This window comes from Eurosta solidaginis, chromosome 5, assembly GCF_040869045.1.
Source record: "Eurosta solidaginis isolate ZX-2024a chromosome 5, ASM4086904v1, whole genome shotgun sequence".
Lineage (NCBI taxonomy): Eukaryota > Metazoa > Arthropoda > Insecta > Diptera > Tephritidae > Eurosta > Eurosta solidaginis.
This window is the reverse complement of record NC_090323.1, coordinates 197,284,720-197,305,577: the sequence shown is the minus strand read 5'-3', so window position 1 is coordinate 197,305,577 and position 20,858 is coordinate 197,284,720. Positions and strand designations below refer to the sequence as shown.

Here is a 20,858-nt window from a genome sequence, read left to right as displayed (position 1 = left end):
CTAAGTCTTCTCTCTTCAGAGATATTAGCCACTTTTTGAGTCTAATATCGTAGGCTTTGAGCATTGTCTTAGAAAACATGCAGCTCTGCGCTTCTATACTCGTCTTTTCTGCTTGATGGGCCATATGCAACTCCTGTCTTCTTTAGATTTCTCCCAAACAAATTGGTACGTCTACCACCGATTCAGTGAGTGCTGCACCGTCCTTTGCCAACTCATCGGCCCTTTCGTTACCTTCTTTCCCTTTATGACTGGGAACCCATTACAGATGCATGGTCCGGCCTGAGCGAAGTTTTTACAATGCTTCTTTGTATTCCAGTACACTATCTGATGAAGTACTGTGATTACAGAGCTTCGAATACAAAAGCAACATTTTTGTAGTAGTGTTGATGTACAAGGAGAGTGGTGAAATAAAGTGCGGCAGTGGCAGTTCTTTGATAACTCTAGAACGCAACAAATTATTTTTTGATTCATCTTCATGTAACTAGGATATACAACTTACCTAGGCTGTCGAAAGTCTACATTTGTAGCAAGCATCCTCATAGTTAAAGCGCACAAAGTCCCGGTTAACCTTGTGTTAACTGAAACATTTCACAATATAGTCAGCGTACAAGATGAATTGGCTGCTTCTCATTAGAAACACCAGAAGTCGTAGAAAATGGTCGGTCCAATGTCATATTGATCACGTGTGTTTGCTTCATTCTGCTGTCTGAAGCTTCTTCCACCGTTAACAAAGTTGCTGTACCGATGGGTTTTCTCATCAAAACCCTTGAAATGCCTTCGGCATATCTTTACGGCTTTACGGCCTATGCTCAGCGCTCGACAATGCTGCAAGGTACTGTGGGATGGATCTTTTACACCCTGCGATCCTTACCCTCCTCCAATCTTCTTATCTGTTTGAATTCACCCTTCCATACCGGAGCTCGTTAAATATCTGCAAATTTTTATTTCCCAGTCCGACGCATCGCTGGCAGCGCTTTTGTCTTCTTCCTCCTTGTTATCTATACAAGATATTGGGATGGTTGAATTGAAATACAGCCGGATATACCCTCAACCTACAAAACATCTATAAGACACATTTCTAGGTCATCGACATCCCGCATCCCTCCTAATAGCCAGAATGGCGTTGATGGAATGCCCTAAAACACCCAGACACATAGTCGGGAGATATGGAGTTCGGCTAAGCCATCACATCACCGATAGTTTCGATAAATTTAAGTAAATAATTTGATGAAATTTTCCATACATTTTTTATGAAGTCTGTAAATGTAGACAGAAAAATAGCAGCTCCTTCTCTCCGCCTTTTCTCTTCTTCTTGCTTTTAACTGAGTAATCATGTTACATATTTTTCTCTTACAGGTGTACAACGCTGCTCAATGCATCGCGAATCACGACATCAGCAATCCCGCAAAGCAGTAATACGGATGTTAGGTAAGTATTCCATTATGCTGTAACTAAGAGCTCTGTACAACTTTCTGCCGCTTGGTTTTGAGAATTAATTCAAAGTGCTTTAAGGAGTCGAACTGACCGTATTTGTATTAAAAAATACAGCAGCGAACAGAAAAGTAGCAGTGAAAATTTGTGTCAATTAAATTGACGTACTTTTATTCGCAATACTTTACGAGAAAAACTTCTATGTACTCGTAACTGAAACAATGCGGAACAATCTTAAAACAGTTTCCGAAAAATTCGAAATAAGTTAAAGAAAATTTCGAAAATTTTATTTTTAGTTCTCTAAATTTTTTTTGTGTATGCAGTTTAGTTAAATAAATTTTAGTCATACCTAAAAGTAATAGGTCTCTCAATATTCGCATTGCTTTTTGTAATTTTTTTCCGAAGGGTGTTTTAGATCCATACAAAGTGTGTAAAACTTTTGTTTACATAGACGAAAATCTCTAACACTCTTCGGATACAAATTAAAAAAAGCATTTGGATTTTCAGAGATTTATAACTTGTACTTTGTTAGAAACATCATATATATTTTTTCTAATTGCTGTTTTTATGTACGTATCCCTTTTTCGCTCTTATTTGGACCCCAAATCTATAAATAAAGTTTTGGTAAAGAAGGAGATTCGGGCTATTAGCGAGCTTTGGGCAATTTTGGTCGTAATGCTTTTATTTAGCTATATTTTATTAAAATAATTTGTTAAAAATAAACGATTGTGAGCACACAAAGAAACATATTTGTACTATAGCACTATTGTGAATATTTGCACTGCATTGCCGACAGTTGCTACCATACGCCAGCTGTGAGTTTTAATTGATTCATAGAACAGCTGATTTCTGTTGATATTTGATTAGAGGCTTTTATATTGTTTTTGCAAGATGCGCACGGGCTCGGCTCGTAAAGTTTATTAGGTTTCGTGATATGGGCTATAGGATTTTTTACTTTGCGCACTCTAGCCTTCTTACCATCAAACTGTGGCAATCCTTGTAGTAAAAATTAATTTGCAAAGTAAATATTTATTATTTGACTATTTTAATGCTAGACCGCCGTGGTGTGATGGTTGCGTGTTCCACTTACCACAACAAAGAATCTGGGTTCACGCACCGGTAAAAGTAACATCAAAAATATAAAAACAACGCGCTTTCTCAATTAGAAGAAAGTTTTTCTAAGCGGGTTCGCCCCTCGGCGGTGATTTGGCAAGCTCTTCGAGTGTATTTTCGCCATGAAAAGCTTCTCATATCTTCGGTGGTTATCGTGCCTTCCATTTATTTTAATTATTTTGATTTTATTTTAAGTACTTAAAAAATATTTATCCTTTTTTTATTTTTGAACAATTTTTAAGCTTTCATATTTCTAGCTGAATGATTAGTTACTTAAAACCCGATCGCAAGATTTAATAATTCTAGATTGCCTTTCTGCATATATCTAAATATCTCGATACCTGTCCCATCTAGAAAACTATTTTATCCTAAATATCAAAACCTTATAAGTTAAGCCTGAAGTATGTTCAAAGATTCAGGTCAGCGGTTTATCAGAAAGTTACTTTAAACCCGAAACTTAAAGTTCCTTAAAACTCGAAAGCAAAATATCGAAGCTCGGCCGTTTTTTCAAATTTGCACAGCCCTGGACCACTTAGCGAAAATCATTATTCTTGATATTGCATTTATGGGGTTCTGAAGTATGTTCTTAATTTCAATAATGTGAGCTAGCATGTTGTATATGGACTTTCTAAATATCTCTGAATATCGCGATTCTTGTCCCATCTGAAAAACTTGTATTTAGCAAAAATTAAAACCGAATAGAGCCCAAAGTTTTAGGTCTCTGGATTATAGGGAAGTTCCTTAAAACACGAATGCAAAATTCCCAAGTTCGGACGATTTTTTGAGTTTCCACGATCACTGGACTTCCTCGCGAAAATTTTGTTTCTCTTGTTGGATTGTCATTGAGTTCTTAGTTTAGTAGTAGTAAATACGTTCTTAGTTTTAAAAATCTGGCTCTAGAAGAAGTTTCACAAATAGCGGTCGCAAGTTTCCACATGTTTTAAATGGACTTTCTTAATATCTCGATCCCTATCACATCAAGAAATTCCTTTTATCCCAAAAATGTCAACTTAATAGAGCCCAAAGTTTTGTTTAAAGTTTCAGATTTCTGGGTTATAGGAATTTTTCGTTAAAACTCTAAAGCAAAAATTTCAAGCTCGGCCGATTTTTCAAATTTTCTCGGTACCTGGACCACCTAGCGAAATTACTCAAAAATGTATTGCATGATTCTCTAATTTTTTTTAGAAATTTATATAAAGGAAGAAACTTATATAAAGGAAGCAGTAGCAAAATAATTTAAATTTCAACACTAAAAAAAAAAAACAACAAAGTAAGAGAGCCACTGAATCTTATATATGAACATGTTGAGCTGTGAGTTTCAATCATACAGTTCCTTTCATTCATTCCTGAATGGCTTCGTTATAACGATGCCAATTGGGAACACTAACGATGGTTGCGTCCTCCTCCACCAATGGCTCCCAATTCAGTAAGGATCTCACACTTCCTCTGCTAAAAAACACGTGTGTTGATGTGATTACTTCGTGGGTCTAATCAATTTCTTTCAAAATTTCTTTTTTTTGCTTTTGTTTTCGCAGCGCATTATACTCAAGTTGAGTGCCATACGAACTGTCCCGGTGTAATTTACAGCCTTCTAAAAAACGTATACTAAAAAAAAATTCAGAACTTGAAAGGTTATCAAAACATGTTATCAAACTTATTTATTACACTTTCTCTCTTCTTCTTTCAACTAAATGTGTATAAACCAGAAATGTGTCGATAGCAACTAATGCGGAAAAAGCGTTTTCTTTAATTTGCATGTCTTGAATAGGTAGCTTGTCAAGTATATCCAAAAAGTTGTCAATCAAACATTAGTCTACGGTAAGACAAGAAAATATTTAGAGGTGTTTTTTTGTTTACAAAAATACACATATTTTATGTATGTACACATGTCATATATATGTATGTTCATAAGCACGCTGCCAAACCAGCCGAAATTTTTCCGAAAAAGCACCAATAAACTTCTCCTTAGGGGTCAACTCATACATTTTGACACATTTTAAAATTAACTTTTCGCTATACAAGTGAGCTAAAAGTATCGAAAATTTTTTAATTTGTTAGCCTAATGGTGCGTATTCGAGTTGGATCTCACTTCGGGGAGATTAAAATTTCTAATTTAAAAATACAGACATCTGACGAAATCTTTGGCAGAATGGAAATAGCTATAAAATCAGCTGGTATGTTTAATACTTTTCAGTTTTTGTGTCATAATTATGCATAATAATTTAATATGTATACAAATTATTTTGAAAGACATTTATAATTTATTAGAATTTACAAAAATTTATCTTTTTTTATTTTATAATTTGGGAAAATTTTAAACAACGTGACATCAGGACAGACTAGGCGACAGCTGTTTCGATTATACCTTGTAAATCTCCTCAAAGCCATTTCTCCCGTGAGTGGGATTTCAACCCGCACTCTTAGGTTGGTTGAAGTGTTATAAACGCATAACTTTAACAAATAATTACATACGAAGTATGTAGTGTGCAAAAAGAATAAAATATGCAAAGAAGGCAATTGGGTTAAAGTTTACAACAACTAAGGCATGACGTGGCTGAATGCGTTTGCAATTTACAAGGTATAATCGAAACAGCTGTCGCCGTGTCCGCCCTGATGTCACGTTGTTTATATAAATAATAAATTAAGAATTGTTTCAATTAAATGTTTTCATTCATTTAAAAAGCAATAAGGGCAACCCCCGCTTAATTCATTCAAATTAATCTTTTCTGTATAACTATACCCATTGAAAACAATTAAGAAAATTTCAACTAAAATATTGTATTGTGACGAATTTTAAGAATTTTCGATTATTCTTCGCCTTCTGTTATAGGTTGGAATAACTAAACTATCAAATAAATAAATTTCGATATTCGGTATATCAAACTGCGCTGCATTTAGCACTTCTCAATTCAATGTCTTCCAATTTTCACAAGCAACGTGTTAAAGTGAAACTGATACTCTGATGATTCGATAGATTGCGCCGCTTACATACCCGTCAGTTGCTACATTATTATTTTCTCACAGGGTCAAGACTCTTCGCGAACAGCCTTCCCTAATAGTTGCTTATTTACTTCTCACTTTTCTGTGTCCCATATCCGCTGTGGCTGTATGCATGTGTGTGTGATATTTATATATACCCGCCCTGCAAAAACACAACTATTCTGGAATGCATTCAGGATGAGTCGCAAAGTAGTATGCGACTATAGCCAGTACTGATCGCTTTGGTTGGAGTGATTCCATTTATTTTGGGCATGTCAAGAGACCAATTGCACCTGTACGAGTAGTGTCGGACTGGTCCTTTTTTGGATGTCCGACACTTCCTCTTTGTACAGCTTTGTTACTGTTCGACACGCCCTCTTTGTACCCCTACGAGTACTGTCGGACAGATCCTTTCAGTACTGTTCGACACTTCTTCTTTGTACCCCTATGGAAAGTGTCCGACAGACCCTTTTTTTATCCATACGGCTAATGTCGGACATACCTCTACGGGCACTGTCAGAAAAGTATCTTTTGTTCACCTTTGGGTACTGTCGGACAAGTCCCGAAATTCTTACGGATTTTATAATTTTTTAAACTCTAATACAATATGTATTCTTAATTTTTTAGTATTGGTGTTATAGAACAATAAAAACAAAACAAATGTTACGATAATGGAACATATGGTCCTTGTATTTTAGGTTCGGTATAGATTTCCGCAATTTTCTTAAATAATTATATTCAATCATATTTAATATTTTTATTTTATTAATTTCGTTGCTGTTTGTTTTCATTGTTTTTTTTTTTTCAATTGGCTACATAAATTTCAAACTGACTGATTCCAAGTATACCCAAATGGACTATAGGGGATCAATTATAACCCAATGTGGACAAAAGAGATCAATCGCAGACCGTTCTCCTTAAGGATTAATCGCACGATATATCTTTGCTGTGCTTGTAGCTGTAGTTTTTCCGCCTGCGTACATTATGTATTTTGTTGAGCGGAAAGTCAGTCTATACTACTAATATAGAACAGACTCAGAGCAAGAAATTTGGTCATTAAACACAATTATGTAAAATATTTCAAGCTGGCGTAAGCTATGGCAGCTCAATAAACAAAACTAAAAACTTGAGTAAAAATTTAGATACCTTGACGAAATCCGATACAAAGACTTATCTGCACCCAAAATAGCTTGAGTTGAAAATGCACAAATCCGAATGATCAGGATACGATATCGAAATCGAATGTTTCAAGAATTTAAAAAATTTCCGTAACTCATTACCAGTGAAATTGAACGGTCTCTTGCGATCTCAAATTTTTGGAACAATTTGAGAAATTCATTATTTCATTATCAACGACCGATAAACTGATGATTGGAATGTCTTTATAACTGAAAATAGTTATTTGGTAAAATTTAAAAAAATGGCTGTGGTACTTTTCAAAAACGTTATTTTTTAAAATTTGGCAAGCCCTACAAAAATCCGTTGAAGATATCATGCTGAAAATTGGTAGGGAAATGGTCCTTGCCAATGTATACACACAAAGTGAAACCTAACAAAATCAGCAGACAACCACGCCCCTTATCTAAAATAAAATTTGTTTCATGTCTAATAATAGAAAAAATTCAAAAAAATATTCACGGTATATACCTAAAAATCTCCAGTATTTCGCCCTTGTGAAATCCGCCTCTTTTTAGGTAACCACTTTATAATTCTACTAATTCCATTAATGAAACAAAAATCTTCCAATCTTATCGAAATTTGGAAAATATATTATGGTTATATTATATGGTTTCGATACGTCACTATGCCGCTAATAATATATGCTAGACAACATTAACAGCACAGTCACATACTCCCACACACATAGAAGGCAACAAAGAATATTGGAATTCAGCTTGTGTTGAATTTATTACATATTTGTACAGATTTTTACTAAAAAGTGACTTATCGTTTTACTAAGTGAAAACTGCAAAAATTCCTTGAGACAATACTTTTTTCCGTGAGTGTAGAAACATATGTAAGGTGACCGCCAGGTAGTATGCTGGCTAACAGAAATGAATGTCACAGGTGAAAATGTTTTCACTGAGATGTTTTTCATGGCAGAAATACACATGGAGTGTTTGCCAAATCACTGACGAAGGGCGACCCCGCTTAGAAAACCTTTCTTCTAATTGAAATAACTTGTTTTTAAAATTTTGATTTTGCTGTGCGCGGGGGTGAACCCGGGATCTTCGGTGTGATAGGCGGAGCACGCTACCAATTCACAACGGCGACCGGTGGTTTAAATAATAAATTTAAATTAATACATCCCAGAGCACGGGGAAAAAGTGTCAATAAAATATGACACTGTGGCATCATCGCCATAAACAAAGCCCAATTTTCACAACTATTCTGTAACAGATGTCGCAGTGCTGTGAATATCAATTGGCAAGAACCAGAATGAAGTAGGAATAATGAAGACAAACAAAAAACCGCTGTGATGGCTGAATGGTTATAGCAGCGGCGCCTAAACGTTGCCGATGAAGAAATTTAGCAGTTCCCGAAATGGATCTATACAACGAGCTTTGGCAGTTGTCTAAATTTTTTCTTTCTTCTATTCTAATTCAAAATTTTTTCAATTAAGAAAAAATATATTATAACAATAATAATGATAAAATAATTATTGTTAGGCCTTGAGCTCGATATTAACTCGCGATATTACAAATCAGTAGGCCGATATAACAACAAAAATTGTTAATAAATTTTATATTAAACTTCCCACATTTGCATATGCTCAAATTATTGAAGCTTAATTAATTAAGATAGGTGTATTTTAAAAATCTGCATGTCTTTCTAAATCTGCTTAAACTAATTTAACTTAAAAATATTTTATTCTTTTTTCGATGTGTTTTTTAGCTGCTGTTGTTGTAACATTTTTCATATGTTGGCTGCCATTTCATATGCAGCGACTGTGGTTCCTTTATGCTAAAGAACATAACAATTTTCAAGAGATAAACGAATGGATGTTCTCTATAGCAGGATTCACGTATTACGTATCATGGTAAGTAATGTAGTACGTTTTTATCTTGAACTAGCAGACCCGGCAGGCATAGTTCTGTCCTAAATTTGGTCTATCTGCATACATTTTAATAAAATTTTTCCGTCTAACTCTGCCCTCGCCCCTCTACACTTTTTCCTAATCTTTGTATATACTCCTCCCTCCGTATTTTTCGCTTCATCTATCTCCATTTTCCTCTCATTCTATCTCTTTCTCAGTCTCCTTCTCTCTTTTATCTTCTCTCAAATTTTTCTCATTCTTCTTCATATTTTATTGCCACTCCCAGAGGGTGGTATGTATTTTGTTCCAGTCCCATTCCGAGTCTCAGTCACAGTCCCACTCCGAGTCCCAGGCTCAGTCTCAGTCCCAGTCCTAGTCCTAATCCAAGTCCCAGTCCGTCTCTGGTCTACTTCCCGGAAAAAAGCATCGTAAATACTAATGTAGGTAAATTGATATACCAAATTTCAGGCAAATCGTATATGACGTATGTAAATAGGTATTTGGGTATTATTAATTCACGTTTTTATTTCGGCTTCGCATGAATATTTATCAGTTTTGCCAGGTTGATGCTATTAAATCGAATATCACAATGAAAATTACTTTAAAGCTCTCAGCAACAGCTTTCATTTGATATCCATAATACACACACATTCTAGGGGTATTCGGGTCCATAGCCTATATCTCGATACCCTAGTCACTCTGCACTAAAGCACTCATCAACAGCTTCAATTTGATACCCATAATGTAAAAACACAAAAACAGACGCTCACGGGCCCACGTTTTAGCCTATATATTGAGACCCTGTGCGTCGATCCTGAATTTTTTTTACTATAAACCTCACAGAGCCCGAGGCCTTTCCAACGAATGCAAAACTGTGAAAATCGGTTCATGCGTTCTGGAGTTATAGGGTCAGGATGGAAAACCCGACTTATTTTTAATTAAACGGTTTTATTTAGGTTGACTTGACAGGCTGCACGACAGGCCCGCCAGCGCGAATTTTGTAATTAAAATTTAAGTGGCTTCCCGATAAGCTACAAGATTGAAACTTGGAATATAGTTTAGAACCAGATGACAATGCCGCTAGGTGGCGCAAGGATCGAGATATTCACAAAAATCGTATTTGTGGTCCGATTTCGCTCATATTTGGAAATCATATTTGACATACAGAAATAGAAACCGCTTTAGTAAAAAAATTCACGCTAGGTGTCGCAAAAATTGAGATATTCAAAAAACTCGTACTTGTCTGTCCGATTTGGCTCTTTGAAAAAATATTATATACAGTCCGGTAGAAGTGACATCAAAATACTTTGGAGCACATAAGTTCAAATTTTGTTAGTGAAATTTCAGTATAATAAAATAAATATAAAAAAAATTTTTAAGGTAAACGATTTTATTGAAAACAATACTTACAATAAGTAATAATAATAGTAAAAGCTAGAAAATAATTATGTAGGTCCTAGTTACTAATCATCCAACTCCTCGTCAATCTAGGGCGTTGATCAGACAATTAAATAAAAGCGTTGAACGCGTCAAATTTCTATTGATAGCACTGGTTTACAGCCAAAATTGAAATAAAATTCCCATGTAAAATCACCCCCTGATTTCGAAAATCAAGGTTATTTTTTATTCTATGTTAAGGTTTTTGAGATATTTACGAATAACGGTTTTTCCAAAAAAAAAAAAAAAAAATTGAGCAATTCCAAAACTATTTGAAGCTTTTAAAAGGTAATACAATAAACTGTGCATACAACACTTTTTGCTAGGCCCTGCAAAACAAAGATAACGAACAATCATTACGGATTTTTTCGGTTTTTTTTTTTTGTAAAAATATAAAAAAAATTGTATTTTGCGAGGGAGGATCTCGAAAAATTTTTATTTGTTTGCAGACTTGTTTTTTTTATCTCCAAGCTCTGTTTTATTACAAAAAAATAAGCTTTCATTCAACAAAATCTATGGACTAATACAAAAGTTATAAGCATTCATGTAAATATTCCCATTTAATACTTAAGTACCCTACTGGTACATATGTGTTAGGATTAAATGGATATATTTACTTGAATGCTTATAACTTTTGTACTAGTCCATCAATTTTGTTGAATGAAGGCTTATTTTTCTTGTAATAAAACATAGCTTAGAGAGAAAAACAAATCTGCAGAAAAATAAAAAATTTTCCAGATCCTTCCTTGCAAAGTACAAATTTTTACAAAAAAAAAATGGAAAAAATCCGTAATGATCGTTCGTTATCTTTGAATGTGCAGAGCCTAGCAAAAAGTAAAGCAAATTTTATTACCTTTTAAAATCTTCAAAACGTTTTGGAATTGCTCAATTCGTTCTTGATATACATATGATTAAGTGGACCCAATTTTTTTTTTTTTTTTTTGGAAAAAACCATTGTTCGTAAATATCTCAAAAACGTTACCATAGAATTAAAAATAACCTTGATTTTCGAAATCAGGGGGGGATTTTACATAGAAATTTCGTAGCGGTGTCTCTGGTGCAGAAAAAAATTGGAATTTGTGATCCAGTGTAGTCATAAGTATGACCAACTGAACCTTAATCAGGTTATGCTACGCCTCACATTTTTGGAAATTTCACGCGCCCAACGCTTTTATTTAATGGTCTGATCAACGTCCTAGATTGATGAGGAGTGTGATGACTACTACCTAGGACCTACCTAATTATTTTCTATCTTTCATTATTATTACTACTTAAACATTTTTTTTAAATTATTTTATCTATATATATAAAAAGAAGTGTACATTTTGATTGTCACTCCATAACTCGAGAACGGATAGAAACATTGCCATGGAATTTTTAGGAAAGATACAGGAAGGAGAGATGATGGTTAGTTGATTTTGAAATCCCAAATCGGTTTAGCCATTCTTGAGTTATGATTTTTTTTAGAAAAATACTATACAAAAGAAAGTCGTGTTAGTTACACTACGCATAACTCAAGAACGGATGAACCAATTTGGCTGAAAATTTGTGGAGAGGTAGCTTATAACCAGGGAACGGACATACGATACTTTTTATCCCGTTTTGGCTAGGGTCTTGATATCACAACGTGGACCTGGGTATTCCTGGGATGTGTTTGTACAATATGGGTATCAAATGGAATCTGTTTATGAGTACTTTGATACTGAGTATCTTTCGTACCCCTGGGTGACTCGGCTATCGAGATATAGGCCAAAACGTGGACCCAGGCACCCCTAGAATGTGTTTATACAATATGGATATCAAATGAAAGCTGTTGTTGCGTGCTTTACTACAGGGTAGTTTTCATACTTATTGGTGACTAGGGTCTCGAGATATAGGCCAAGACGTGGACCAGGGCACCCCTAGAATGTTTTTATACAATTGGATATCAAAAGAAAGCTGTTGATGAGTGCTTTACTATAGGGTAGTTTTCATACCTATTGGTGACTAAGGTATCGAGATATAAGGCCAAAACGTGGACCCGGACACCCCAAGAATGTGTTTATATAATATGGATATCAAATGAAAGCTGTTGATGAGTGCTTTAGTACAGCGTAGTTTTCATATCCCTGGGTGCTAGGGTTTCGAGATAAAGGCCAAAGTGTGGATCAGGGTAATTCTAGAATGTGTTTTTACATTATGGGTATAAAATTGAAGCTGTTGATGTGTGCTTTAGTGCAGAGTAATTTCTATATCGCTGTGTGACTAGGGTCTCGAGATATAGGCCAAAACGTGGACCCGGATACCCCTAGAATGTGTGTGTAATATGGATAGCAAATGAAAGTTGTTGATGTGTGCTTTAGTACAGAGTAATTTTTATATCGCTGAGTGGCAAGGGTCTTGAGATATAGGCCAAAACGTCGACCCGGATACCTGTACAATCTATGTGTACCATGGATATCAAATGAAAGCAATTGCTGAGAGCTTTAAAGTAATTTCAATTGTAATATCCGATTTAGTAGCATCAACCTGGCAAAACTGATAAATAAGCATGCGAAGCCGAAATAAAGACATGTAGCTATATATGTACCTATGTACGTCCTATTTGATTTTCCTGAAATTTGGTGTATTAATTTGCCTGTATTAGTATTTACGATCCTTTTTTCCGGGAACTAGACCAGAGGCGGACTGGGACTGGGATTAGGACCATCCTCTGGGACTAGCAATAAGAGATGAAGGAGAATGAGAAGAACTTGAGAGAAGGGAAAAGAGGGTAGGAGAAGGAGACTGAGAAAGAGATAGAGTGAGACGAAATAGAGATAGATGGATCGAAATAGAGATAGATGAATCGAAATAGACGGAGGGAGGAGTAAATAAAATATTAAGAATATATAAGAGGGGGGAGGAAGAGTTAGACGCAAAGAGCTTATTAAGATGTATGCAGATAGACCAAATTTAGGGCAGGACAACGTCTGCCTGGTTTGCTAGTTATAATATAGATTATCTTTTATAATGTGAAGCTCTTCGATAAAAAAAAAAAACTAATTTATAATTGGGCAATTCAAAAGAGTGTCGTATCCATGTAAATTTTAATATTTGAGTTTTTTCCGCGGTTTCCAATACACAATTTGAATAAAGCATAGCTTATATGATGAATAGGAGACCCTGTGAATTGCCTGAATGAAAATTTTTTAAACATAAATCTTTCATATATTTATTTTCATCAAATAAGACTTCTTTAATAGCACATAGTACGAAAAAGGAGAAAGTGATTGTATGCTAAATATCAAAACAGCTTTATATGGAATTTAAACAGACAAGTTGTAGAACAATAATTTTTTTTTTTAATTCTTAAGTAAACAGTTCCTCTTCACATATTAATAAATATATTTACGCAATTTGTTATTAGCTTTCATAATCACTATCAGGGCCCGAATGGTGGTTTACGATCACGTATCACGATCACGTATCGAAAACCACTTTCACTCAATCGATAAATAATAGAACTAAGCCCTAACACAAATAGCTCACTAATCTGAATCACCATTTTAGAGAATTCATTAGAAGAAGTTTAGAGTTACCCCCAGTGGGTTAGGAGGTTAGAATATACTCGCGGTAGGAATCCCTGTCGTAAGAGGCGACTACAATTCCAAATCGATTCGTGTAGCGCAACCCTTTCAGGTCGCCAGCGCAATATATAGCTTCTCCAAATCCAATTGTCAACCTCACTTATACGTGGCGAATCCTGTTTCATTAACAGCCGAGGCTGTGGTGACCCCGAACTCCTCATGGATCTGGGGGTTGGGAGTGCGGTATGGCCCAGAAGGGCGCATGTGGTCATAAAAAATCGTTCCGGAGATGGTCAGGCTTGGTACCGGAATGTACCGGATCTGCATCCGGCAAAGGACCATCAACATGGATAACACTCCGCAAGGCCTTTGAAGAGTGTCCTTATCGCTACAACAACACCAACAATAATCATTTTAGATATTGAGGTTTCACAATTGAGAATCCTTTGAATGACAAATATATACAAGTGACCATACGAAGTCATTAGATCTATATTTTATTACTATTTTTATAAACAGTTTGATCGATTCATATTTATTACTTGAGTGAGAGCCTAGGGCCTGTATCGCTATACGTCCGTGACCGAAGTACATTTTTTAAACCGAAGTAGCTCTAAAATGGGTAATCGCATTAGGAAAATATGAGAAATTCTGGCTTCCAGTACTCGTTAAATCCATAACTTATTATAATTTTTCCGAATCTTTTGACAGTTTCTGATTTTTTTTTTTTGAGTGCATAAAATGTGACAATAATTCTTTGGGTGAGCGACGAGCTACGGCGTGTTTTAAAGAGCAGTAAATGCAAACTATTAACTACGAACGATATGATTTTCTTTAGCAGAGCTGTAGGGTAGGTAGCGCGTTGCCTTCCATAGTCAACTCGGGATCATATCGGTAATTGCCGGAAAGTTTGAGGAACACTTCTTTTGTCATTACTAGATTGTTTTAGAAACTATTTATGATCACATCAGAACGGTTATCGTGACTGTTTCTGGTTCATTTCGGGTTTATATGCTGATATTTTTCGGGCAAATTTTGGGGTTATTTTGGGATAGTTTTGTAGGTTTTTGGGGAATATCTTGTGTTCTCCCGGGGCAATTTCTAGGTCAATTTACGGGTATATCTCTGTTCTTTTCAAGGATTTCGTGCAGTCACTTCGGTATAATTTCGCAACAGTTTGAATATTGTTTGAGCGCACTTCAAGATTATGTTAGGGCTATTTCGAGATTATTTGGGGACTATTTCATGGTGCTTCCGGAGTCATTTCGAGGTAAATTTGCGATAATTTCCTGATGATTCTATGGACTATTTCGAAGTTTTTCCGGGGTTATTAAGGCATCACATCGGGCTAATTTTGGGATGGTTTTAGAGACCGAAGTATCCCAAAAATATTCCGTAATATCCCCAAACTATGGAAATATTTTCTGAAGGCATTTACGAAACTTGCGTGATATATTTCTGAAACAAAATGAATTTGTAGGTAGTATGTTACTGACTATTTAAGCCGTCACTCCCCTGATATTATTTTTTTTCTTGTCACTCAAGTATGTATTCGTAAAAATCGTCAGAATGTTTGCTATTAATTAGATAGACTTAGATTTAATCTAATGTGCTTTATACAAAGTGATCCGTAATGCATTTAAATACTTTTCTCATGTATTTCCGTAGACAAAAAGAACAAAAATCTCAGATATCGTTTTTGCAGATTCCTACAACTGCTTCGAAAAGGCGGTGTTTAAAGCATTAATTTCAGCCGATTGTCACTCATCACATCTATGTTTATTTCGAACGCACTTTTCTTCGTAGAAAGCTAAAGTTATTTGCGATGACCACAATTTGGTTCCCAAAAGTTGCAAAAGCGGTAAATTTTTGATATTTTTTTGAATGCTTCGGTAAATATGGAACACCATTTTTGAGATACATATATCATTTCAAGATTTCAATATCAACTAATTGATGAAATTAACAAATATTCAACAAAGAAGCAATATTTGGTACATTCATGACGTATACGTAACTTTTTTGTATGGAAACTTCGTGTAGAAGCGCCGTTCGATTTTTAATTTCGAATTATAGTTGAGTTGTTATTATTCGAATAATCTAATTAAATCAACTATTCGTTTAGTAAAATTCGACTAATAAACGTACAAAATTCTAAAATGTAGTGATCGTATACTCGATTAATCGAATTATTTGAATATTTTTAAGAGCCCTACTACTTATTGCTCTCACCCTCACAAATAACACAGGCCGACAAAATTTAACACATTTTCAGACCCAGAAACCAGACTATATATTTCCGAAGGTTTATGATGCGCTGAATCCAAATCTGGCCTCAGAATTGCTCCATTGGCTCTGGTGATATCCTAACCTAAAAGTACAAACACCGTTTTTGCTCATATTTGAGGTTATGTAGCCTTGCAGATGTTTTCTTTCTTTCACCAAAATTAAAGGATGGCATCTTTAAATGCAAGTCTTCTTCTTTCAAATGGCGTTAAGTTTGCTCAAATAACATTTTTTTTTTTTTGCTAAGATGTCGCATTTTGAAATTTTCATGTTCCTAAATTTCGCTACACCTGAAAATCGATTGAGCCCGTCATGTCAGTATTTTATAGGTTTCTTTTTAACTTGACGTCGCCCTCAAAGAACAATTGAGCAATATCTTTGAAACAAAAGTAGTGGACATGCGCTGAATATATTTGATATATACGAGATATATGTACATAGATATAAGAAAATGCCTAAGGCTTAAAATATGCAATAATTTCTTTTTATTACTATAACATATATAAATATTTTTAGCTATGAAGGCAGCTGTTTTTATCAAGATTAGTTTTGCGAATACACTATTTAAATCTATTTATCTAAAATGTAAAGAAAACAAAGTAATTTCAATATTTGAAATATGCAATACGCACATTGCACATTTTTTTAACCATGTATTGATTATCATTGTACAGTCTGAGATTTATATTTTTTCAAGAGTAGTGTTTGCTAGAGATGTGTTTCTTCAGATTTTATTAAGACAGAAAAGGGATGAGAGAGAATGAGCCTGCGACGGCGCTTTTTACATAACATCGATGCGTTTGCAAAACCATCTATCAACCAACTGCAAAACCGTATATCTGACAGCATTTGAATTTTACAAGAGAGCAGAACAACTTTTTTACACAGTTTTTGTACTCAGCGTGCTCTACATACAGAGTATATTAACTTTGTTAACATAACGGTTGGTTGTACAGTTATAATAGAATCGAATTAGATATAGGCTTCCATATATAAAACCATCAGTATCGAAAATTAAATTATTTAAAAAAATTTTAAGTTAAACGGTATTATTGCAAACAATACTTACATGAAGTAATAATAATACTAAAAGCTAGAAAATAATTAGGTAGGTTCTAGGTACTAGTCATCACACTCCTCAGCAATCTAGGGTGTTGATCAGACAATTAAATAAAAGCGTTGGGCGCCTAAAATTTTTAAAAATGTGAGGCGTAACATACCTTATTAAAGTTCGTTTGGTCTTATATATGACTATCAATAGAAATTTGACGCGCCCAACGCTTTTATTTAATTGCCTGATCAACACCCTAGATTAATGAGGAGTGTGATGACTAGTACCTAGGACTTAACTAATTATTCTCTAGCTTTTAATATTATTATTACTTCATGTAAGTATTGTCTGCAATAAAACCGTTTAACTTAAACATTTTTTTTAATTATTTTATTTTCAAGTTTTTAGTCTTAATTGCCTATTATTTCTCATTCTATTTACCTAGTTCATTTAGTGACTCATTATTACAAGGACTCTTTCCTGACAATTTGTTACAATCTAATTCCTCGATACATAATCCTTCCAAAGACTTTACTCGACTCAGCGCCACGTATGCTTGTCCCTCCTCCAACTCCAAAATATTTGTATGTCACTTCTACCGGACTGTATGTAATATTTGTTCCAAATATGAGCCAAATCGGACATCATAGGTCGCTTTCTATTCTTGTATGTATTATGTGTTCCAAATATGAGCCAAATCGGACCACAAATACATACGATTTTTGTGAATATCTCGATCCTTGCGCCACCTAACGGCAATTTTTTTCATAGGTTGCTTTCTATTCTTACATGTATTATATGTTCCACATATGAGCTAAATTGGACAACAAATACGATTTTTGTGAATATCTCGATCCTTGCGCCACCTAACGGCAATTTTTTTCATAGGTTGCTTTCTATTCTTACATGTATTATATGTTCCACATATGAGCTAAATTGGACAACAAATACGATTTTTGTGAATATCTCGATCCTTGCGCCACCTAGCGGCAATTTTTTTCTTCTTATTATTGCACTGTCATCCGGTTCTGAACTATATTCCAAGTTTCAAGCTTGTAGCTTATCGGGAAGTTACTTAAATTTAAATTACAAAATTCGTGCCGCCTAGCCAACCTGTCAAGTCAACCTAAATAAAACCGTTAAAAAACTTGATTAAACTATGTCCGTCCATGTCCGTTCGTCAGCACGACAACTTAAGCAAATATTGAGATGTATTCAACAAATTCGGTATACGGGCTTATCTGGACCCAGAATAGTTTGGTATTGAAAATTAATGAAATGGGATCATAACCACGCCCACTTTTTATATATATAACATTTTGAAAAAACCTGATTATTTAGTAAATAATATACCATGAATGTTGAAATTTGATGTGTGTTCTGATATCGAGACTCTTGATAAAAATTTGAAAATGGGTGTGGCACCACCCACTTGTGATAAAATTAATTTTACAAATATTATTAATAATAGATCAAAAACCGTTAAACCTCTGATGTGTATTGGAGCGATTTTTCGTCATCCTTTGTCAAATTTGGTTTCGAAACAAACCGGTTTCGTCGTTGTGCCATCATCAGTGTCTATTTTCGTTATCATAACAAAATTCAGTTGAGAGTCTGCCTTTACTATAAGGAATATTTTGAAGAAAATTTAACGAAATCGGTTAAGGACTACGCCCACTTTTATATAAACAAGTAAGGAAGGTTAAGTTCGGGTGTAACCGAATATTACATACTCAGTTGAGAGCTATGATGACAACATACGGGAAAATAACCATGTAGGAAAATGAACCGAGGGAAACCCTGGAATGTGTATCAAATGAAAGGCATTAAAGAGTATTTTATGAGGGAGTGGGCCATAGTTCTATAGGTGGACGCCATTTAGGGATATAGCCATAAAGGTGGATCAGGGTTGACTCTAGAATGCGTTTGTACGATATGGGTATCAAATGAAAGGTGTTAATGAGTATTTTAAAAGGGAGAAATCCTTAGTTCCATAGGTGGACGCCGTTTCGAGATATCGCCACAAAGGTGGACCAGGGGTGACCCTAGAATTTGTTTGTACAATATTGGTATCAAAAGAAAGGTGTTAATGAGTATTTTAAAAGGGAGTAATCCTTAGTTCCATAGGTGGACGCCGTTTCGAGATATCGCCATAAAGGTGGACCAGGGGTGACCCTAGAATTTGTTTGTACAATATTGGTATCAAAAGAAAGGTGTTAATGAGTATTTTAAAAGGGAGTAATCCTTAGTTCCATAGGTGGACGCCGTTTCGAGATATCGCCACAAAGGTGGACCAGTGGTGACCATAGAATTTGTTTGTACAATATGGGTATCAAAAGAAAGGTGTTAATGAGTATTTTAAAAGGGAGTAATCTTTAGTTCCATAGGTGGACGCCGTTTCGAGATATCGCCATAAAGGTGGAGCAGGGGTGACCCTAGAATTTGTTTGTACAATATGGGTATCAAAAGAAAGGTGTTAATGAGTATTTTAAAAAGAGTAATCCTTAGTTCCATAGGTGGACGCCGTTTCTAGATATCGCCGTAAAGGTGGGCCAGGGGTGACTCTATAATTTGTTTGTACAATATGGGTATCAAAAGAAAGGTGTTAATGAGTGTTTTAAGAGGGAGTAATCCTTAGTTCCATAGGTGGTCGCAGTTTCGAGATATCGCAATAAAGGTGGACCAGGGGTGACCCTGGAAATTGTTTGTACAATATGGGTATCAAAAGAAAGATGTTAATGAGTATTTTAAAAGAGAGTAATCCTTAGTTCCATAGGTGGACGCCGTTTCGAGATATCGCCATAAAGGTGGAGCAGGGGTGACCCTAGAATTTGTTTATACAATATGGGTATCAAAAGAAAGGTGTTAATGAGTGTTTTAAGAGGGAGTAATCCTTAGTTCCATAGGTGGTCGCAGTTTCGAGATATCGCAATAAAGGTGGACCAGGGGTGACCCTGGAAATTGTTTGTACAATATGGGTATCAAAAGAAAGATGTTAATGAGTATTTTAAAAGAGAGTAATCCTTAGTTCCATAGGTGGACGCCGTTTCGAGATATCGCCATAAAGGTGGAGCAGGGGTGACCCTAGAATTTGTTTGTACAATATGGGTATTAAAAGAAAGGTGTTAATGAGTATTTTAAAAGGGAGTAATCCTTAGTTCCATAGGTGGACGCCGTTTCTATATATCGCCATAAAGGTGGAGCAGGGGTGGCCCTAGAATTTGTTTGTACAATATGGATATCAAACGAAAGGAGTTAATGAGTATTTTAAAAGGGAGTGGGCCTTAGTTCTATAGGTGGACGCCTTTTCGAGGTATAGCAGTAAAGGTGGACCAGGGGTGTCTCTAGACTTTGTTTGTACAATATGGGTATCAAACGAAAGGCGCTAATGAGTATTTTAAAAGGGAGTAATCCTTAGTTCCATAGGTGGACGCCGTTTCGAGATATCGCCATAAAGGTGGAGCAGGGGTGACCCTAGAATTTGTTTATACAATATGGGTATCAAAAGAAAGATGTTAATGAGTGTTTTAAAAGGGAGTAATCCTTAGTTCCATAGGTGGTCGCAGTTTCGATATATCGCCATAAAGGTGGACCAGGGGTGACCCTAGAATTTGTTTGTACAATATGGGTATCAAAAGAAAGGTGTTAATGAGTATTTTAAAAGGGAGTAATCCTTAGTTCCATAGGTGGACGCCGTTTCGAGATTTCGCCATAAAGGTGGAGCAGGGGTGACCCTAGAATTTGTTTGTACAATATGGGTATCAAATGAAAGGTGTTAATGAGTATTTTAAAAGGGAGTAATCCTTAGTTCCATAGGTGGACGCCGTTTCTAGATATCGCCTTAAAGGTGAGCCAGGGGTGACTCTATAATTTGTTTGTACAATATGGGTATCAAAAGAAAGGTGTTAACGAGTATTTTAAAAGGGAGTAATCCTTAGTTCCATAGGTGGACGCCGTTTCGAGATATCGCCATAAA

At 35.3% G+C, this 20,858-nt stretch overlaps 1 protein-coding gene across 3 annotated transcripts in view; it reads left to right on the top strand.

The window, feature by feature from the left end:
• CapaR (Capability receptor) overlaps positions 1 to 20,858 on the top strand; it is a 526,950-nt gene that overhangs the window by 474,667 nt on the left and 31,425 nt on the right. For all 3 annotated transcript variants that reach the window (XM_067787359.1, XM_067787360.1, XM_067787358.1), the window contains 2 exons: positions 1,357 to 1,428; positions 8,419 to 8,563. In XM_067787359.1, the coding sequence (XP_067643460.1) occupies positions 1,357 to 1,428; positions 8,419 to 8,563 (217 nt within the window). The remainder of the gene's footprint in view (positions 1 to 1,356; positions 1,429 to 8,418; positions 8,564 to 20,858) is intronic.